This window comes from Lepisosteus platostomus, chromosome 25, assembly GCF_059453375.1.
Source record: "Lepisosteus platostomus isolate fLepPlt1 chromosome 25, fLepPlt1.hap1, whole genome shotgun sequence".
In the NCBI taxonomy this organism is placed as follows: domain Eukaryota; kingdom Metazoa; phylum Chordata; class Actinopteri; order Semionotiformes; family Lepisosteidae; genus Lepisosteus; species Lepisosteus platostomus.
Window position 1 is genome coordinate 3,658,265 of NC_142635.1, and position 6,486 is coordinate 3,664,750.

The following is a 6,486-nucleotide window of genomic DNA, read 5'->3' on the forward strand; positions in this document are numbered from 1 at the left end:
CTGTGACCCGAAGTGTATTCGGTACAATATTGCAATTTTAGAGACCATACTTCATTATCAAAATATCCTCTCTCGCCAAATATCACAGAGGCCTCTGAATTGTATTATTATTATTATTATTATTATTATTATTATTATTATTATTATTACTACTACTATGACTGCTGCTTTCGATTCCACATAGTGATGCTTTCCTCTCTATGAATCTATTACTGTTATATATAGATTTAGATATCCTTACCTCTTTATATAAATATCTTACTGTCTCTTTGCACTGTCTCTCTCTCTCCTGCCTTTATAAATATTTCGGATTTATTTAGATGTTCGGTATTTATAAATATCTCAGTATTATGATCGTACTGTCCCTTTCTGTACTACGAGTGGCTCGTTCGATCTTCAGCAACCTATATATGTCTCTCTCCGTCTCTCTCGCCCTCCCTCCTCTCTTGTTCTGTCTCTTTTCCTTCCTTTTTTGCGGCTTCTTCAGCAAAAGAAAGAGAGAGAGAGAGAGAAGTGAAAGCCAGCTTTTGCAAATGAGAGAATGGACTGAGTGGTGCAACCGTGTTACAAAGTGGAAGAGGGGAAAATCTACTGAAATAATCCACCCTCCCCCCCCCCACAGAAAAAACCTGCTTCCCAGAATGCATCGAGAACTTGGTGTTCGAGGCCGCTTCTCATTTTGGTGCATCTGTGCACTGCTAGCGGCCCGATGTCAAAACCTGCCCCTCTTCGGCTTTTCTCTTGTCCCTTGCCAGACACGATGCAGATCAAGTCCTCCACCCCTGAGCTGAAATACGATTATCCCCAACTCCTTACATTAGCTAGGCACCATCAAACAGATCTGCTCAGAGAGACACACCCCAAGCCACCCTGCAGCTGCTGCGAGTCTTCTGTGCCCTGTGATCAGGACAGTTAACTAACTTCTGCTGCTCCCCCCAACGCGTGCTACTATGATTGCAGAACAGCCGCAGCTGATGTTGCACCAGCGGCATTGCAGTTGCTACCACTGAATTACCAAGTCTGGTATCGCAATCGTCGCTTCTCTGGCTGCCGCCGTCATTGCTGTAGCTGAGATCCTTGCTACAACTCGGGCTCTGCTACCGAACGCGACAATGTCACTTTTGCAATGACAGTTGCATGGGCCGCGGCCTGCTCTGAATGCCCTGTTTCTCTTGCTGCAAGCGCTAGTGCTGTTACTGCTATTCTCGGCTTGTCTACTGCTGCTGTTGCAATCACTGCTCTTTTGCCACCACTGGTGCTATTGCAAAGAGCGTTCCCTGTGGCTGTACGGGCATAGAAGGGGAACTGTAGCTCACGTGACTCATGATGGTAATAATAATAATAATAATAATAATAATAATAATAATAATAATAATAATTACAGTCTGGTCCGTGGTCCAGTGGAAGGAGTTTGAAATCCTTTGGAGAAAACTTTTCGCTGTCAGCGATCTATCCTTCCTTCTCTCTCTGTCTGTAATCCCTAGTCCACGCACTGTCTTCACCTCTCCGCAGCCCCTCGCTTTCTCAAATCACCTCTTTCCCCTCCGTGGCTGTTAGAATCCTTCCAGAGATGTTCGGCTCTCTGTGCCGCCTGGTGCACAGCATTCAACTGAACTAGTAAGAACAAGGCAACTTCCTCATTGTCACAACCCCCCCCCACACACACACACTTCATCCTCTCTGTTTCTCTTTCCCTAGACGCACATGTGCAGAGATGAGCCATGTCTCTCTGCCTGCTTGCCAGCGGATGTGTGTGTGTGTGTGAGAGAGAGAGAGAGTTCGTGTGCGGGGCTGCAAGCGTTCACTTCTCTGTGTGTCAGTGCATGATCCGTGCCTGCAAAAATAAGTATGGAAATGTATTTATAAGCCGCGCTTACATGCATAACAACTATTTAAAGCCCTGCGCATGCAGAAATAAATGTGTTCGTAAATCACTTTACAAGTCTGTTTACAGTAAGGACTCAAGCCAAACATATACAGACAGACACACTGTGTTCTGTACAGGTGGTACATATAGTGTGTATGCAGAAATGCATAATATACTTTACATGCAAATAATTTAATTGTAACGAGAACAAAATCTCATCAGACAATGCAATAAGGAATGTGTTTCAGCCAATTTGTTCCCAAATTCAGAATTAAAACTCTTTCAAGCTAGATTGACAGTCCTTAAACTGCAGCTCCCACAAAGTCCAACAAAGTCAGATTCCATGGAGCAAGATGGGAAGGTTTACAATCATCATGGGCTTTAAATATATGTAGAGGAGTGATAATGAACAGGAAGAAGAACACAGCCCACGACTCTCAAAGCAGGAGACTAACTCGGCCTGACTGCTTACGGTAGAGCTTTCTGTGAGTCAACCGACAGTCCAGCAATCATGCAGATAATAACTAGTTTGTGCAATTGCTGTCACAGAGAGGAAACAAACTGTTCCACTGCTGAAAGCACTTCCCATAGAAGAGAGTGAAAGTGAGGAAGAAGCGTGTTTGGAACCTGCTATGTGCCGCCCTCTGCTGGCACGCAAACTACAGTGTTGGACACAACCTCTCCATCTGCCTGTGTTGTTCTCCAGCATTTCCTCTTTTGAGTCCCTAGCACAGTCTAATACTATCACTGTACTTACGGTGCACTCACTGATCTGCACATTATATACAGGGGCAACCGTGTGGCTCAGCGGTTAGGGTCCAGGATTTATAACTAGGAGGTTGCGAGTTCAAATCCCAGCCGAGGCACAGCTGAACTTCTCCAGTGAAATACACAGCTCTCAATGGGTACAAATGTCTGCTGCTTTGGATAAAACCTACACACTGATAACTGTGTGAAAAACACACTCTACACATGCAAATTCTGTATACCAGGGTTTGCAGACTCAGTTCCTGGAGCTCCTACTACGTATTTCTGTTGTTTGTGCTCACATGAACAGTCGATTGACCTCATGGGTTTCATACACAAAGGCTTTTTATTTTGGACCTTTTACAGCCGATTACTCAAAACACTCACTTTGCTCACCAGAAGGCACGGTTACCGAGACGCACATCAGAACAGAAGAGTATTTAATTAAAAAAAATACACCAACTACCTGAGAGCCCAGATGAAGAGACACTGGACACTAGAGTTTGAGACTGATTGTGCATACTTACTCTGTAGACACAAGGTGTACTGTATGTACATAGTAAATACTCAAAGTTTCTACTGTGTATAGCCTATAACACTAGTAGACACACTGTATGCAGTGTTTTTACATGGACAGTAAATAAGACAGCTGAGTACAGTATATAAACTGTAAGACCAACATACACTGAATAAAGTCCTTACAAACCCTTACAATCCTGCTGTGTGCGCACATAGTACAGTATATACACACTCTATTTACATATCGTAGCACAAACATTGCATACTCGTTACAATGTCAAGTAAACACCAATAGGTTTCAAGAACTCGTCCACAGGAACTGGAGAAGTATTCAAATCAGTTGTTTTTGTTGCCACAGCAACTAATTTGAATACTTCACCACTGTAATCAAATTAATTTTCAGGAGCAAAAGTGAAACGGTGTTGTCAAACAATGAAGCCTTATTTCTTATGGGCACACTGATGTACAGGCTGACCGATACGCAGAACAGTTGATCAACTGCTTGAATGAATGACCAAGCCCTTCTCTGCCACACTGAAGTACTGAAAGATACTGCATGAGTGACCGACGACTGACACACTGACTCATGAACTGACACACTGACTCACAGACTGACACACTGACACTGACTCACAAACTGACACGCTGACTCTCAAAAGGACACACTGACTCACGAACTCACACACTGACTCACAAACTGACACACTGACTCTCAAAATGACACACTGACTCACAAACTCACACACTGACTCACAAACTCACACACTGACTCACAAAGCGACACACTGACTCTCAAAGCGACACACTGACTCTCAAAGCGACACACTGACTCACAAACTCACACACTGACTCACAAAGCGACACACTGACTCTCAAAGCGACACACTGACTCACAGACTTACACACTGGCTCACAGACTTACACACTGACTCTCAAAACGACACACACTGACACTGACTCACAAATGGACAAACTGACTCATGAACTGACACACTGACTCTCAAGCAGCCACACTGACACTCTGACTCACAAAACTGCCACACTGATTCACAAACTGCCACACTCGCCGACACACTGATTCACAATCAGCCACACTCGCCGACACACTGATTCACAATCAGCCACACTCCCCGACACACTGATTCACAATCAGCCACACTCGCCGACACACTGATTCACAATCAGCCACACTCGCCGACACACTGATTCACAATCAGCCGCCCTCACTGACTCAGGACGGCCAGGGCCAGCTGACACCTTGCTCACAGAGGGAGCCGAAGGGCTACCCGGCTGGTAATCAGTAACCGGCCAGAGGGCGCAGTCCAGCAGGGCTCCCGGACAAAAGCCGCACACAGCTCAGGGAAGAAGAAGGTTTGCGTGCTCACCCACAGGCCATGACTGGAGCCGAATCTGCCACTTCTCTCTCTCCTTTATCTCCCTCTGGTCTCGGTGCCAATGGAGCGGGGCGTCCAGCCAGCCAGCCGATATCTGTATCAAACCCTTCCCTTTGCTCTCTCCCACTCTCCCTCGCTCTTTTTCTCCGCAGTCTTAGTGCAGTTCCCCCCCTCTCTCCCTCCCTCACCCCCCACACCACCACCACAGAGAACCTCTGTTCCTTGTTTATAATGTTTACTCTGATAAGATATCTGCTGACGAAATTGCCCTGTTCCCCTGTGTCTGACAGGCCCCTCCCTTCTCTCACCCCTCCCTATAATTTCCCTCAATTATCTTAATAACCTGTCTGTCCCTTAATAACTACGTTCCTGTATCTCTGTTCCTCTGGCTGGTGTTGCGATCTTTCTGTGCCGGGCTGTTCTGAACTGCGCAAGCTCGTCTTCATCCCCGTCCCGAGCGCGGTGCTGCTGGCTCAGTCAGTTTGCATGGCTATCTCTCGCTCTGCACGGATCCCAAGGGCTGTGTCTTTTAACACCGAGTCCAACGCCGACCGCCTGGGGGGCTGGTCTTTTTCAGGGTCGCAAAAGCGGACGCGGGGGCCCCAAGCCAAGTCTCTGTACTCCTCACGGGCTCTGACGCGCTGCCCCAGCAGCCTTGAGGATGAACGGCGAAGCGCGAGCCTGAGGGCACAAGTGGGACAAACTATGAGGAAGTGAGTTGTGACTGAGAGCGCCTCTTCACCTTTACTCACACACCAGCGACCGCTGTTCCATTCATCTCCCTTTGGCCGTGCCTGCTGCTGATAGGTCCCTGCTCACAGGACCTGGGCACTTCTGAAGTGGCTCAATCACCTCGCTCACTAAGCCAGCAGTTGGATCACTCTGCGACTCACTGCTGGCAGCCCCACTGGAGCTCAGCAGTGTGAGCCTGGTCAGTACCTGGATGGGAGACTCCGGGGAAAGCTAAGGGGTTAGTGGGACCAGTAGGGGGCGCTCACCCTGCAGTCTGTGTGGGTCCTAATGCCCCAGTATAGTGACAGGGACACTATACTGTAAACAGGCGCCATCCTTCAGATGAGACGTAAAACCAACGTCCTGACTCTCTTATTTTTATAAAAATCCCAGGGTGTTTTTTGAAAAGAGTAGGGGTGTAACCCCAGTGTCCTGGCCAAATTTCCCCCTGGCCTTTATCAATCATGGCCTCCTAATAATCCCCATCTCTGAACTGGCTTCATCACTCTGCTCTCCTCCCCACTGAGAGCTGGTGTGTGGGGAGAGGACTGGAGCATCATCCAGGTGGGGCTGCACACTGGTGGATCCCCATTACCTGTAAAGCGCTTTGAGTGGAGTGTCCAGAAAGGCACTACATAAGTGTAAGGACTTTGCTTATTTTGTTTATATCACTTAGTTCTTGTGCATGTGTATTGTGTTAAATCACAAATAATCAAACTGATGTCAACAACAAGTAATCAATTTAGAAAATCTGCTAATTTAAATAAAACAGACACTTTTATATTCCTGACACCACACTGGCACCACACACACACAGCAGAACTCTGTAGTTTCCAAAAGCACGCATGGCTCTATATTTAACCCAGCTACAAAGCTAGAAATATCGTTGTCAGACAGACGCCAGTAAAAAATATAGAACAACAGAAAACATACTCTGCAATGAGACCTACTTAAGCTTTTTTAAAGTGCCAGATAAAAGCATTTATTCTACAAGAGGTAATGTATATAATTATTGTTTACATTTGTCTGCTAACACGTGTAAGTACAGTCCCATGTCCAGCAGGGGGCAGCAGCCCAGCATGTGGGAGGAAACCCATGCGAACATTGGTCGAACATGCAAACTCCACACAGACTGCACCTGCCATTCAATCCGTTTCTATTGAAATGAAACGACTTGATTTCTCTGCTTAGTAACACTATAACACTTGTCACACGATCGGAGCTCTA

The 6,486-nt window shown here is 46.5% G+C and overlaps 1 protein-coding gene across 6 annotated transcripts in view; it reads right to left on the bottom strand.

Annotated features, from left to right (window-relative positions):
• Positions 1 to 4,704, bottom strand: part of ptpn6 (protein tyrosine phosphatase non-receptor type 6) — a 30,542-nt gene extending 25,838 nt beyond the window's left edge. Inside the window, exon 1 of one of the 6 annotated variants that reach the window (XM_088620124.1) lies at positions 4,519 to 4,704. Coding sequence is in view for 1 of the 6 variants with exons in the window: in XM_088620119.1 (XP_088476245.1) it covers positions 4,519 to 4,529 (11 nt within the window). In the remaining 5 variants the exon portion in view is untranslated. Of the gene's footprint in view, positions 1 to 241; positions 540 to 1,382; positions 1,665 to 4,518 lie in introns of those variants that run through there. The other 5 variants (XM_088620119.1, XM_088620121.1, XM_088620120.1 and 2 more) reach the window with 5 other exon arrangements.
• Positions 4,705 to 6,486: the final 1,782 nt, after the last annotated feature.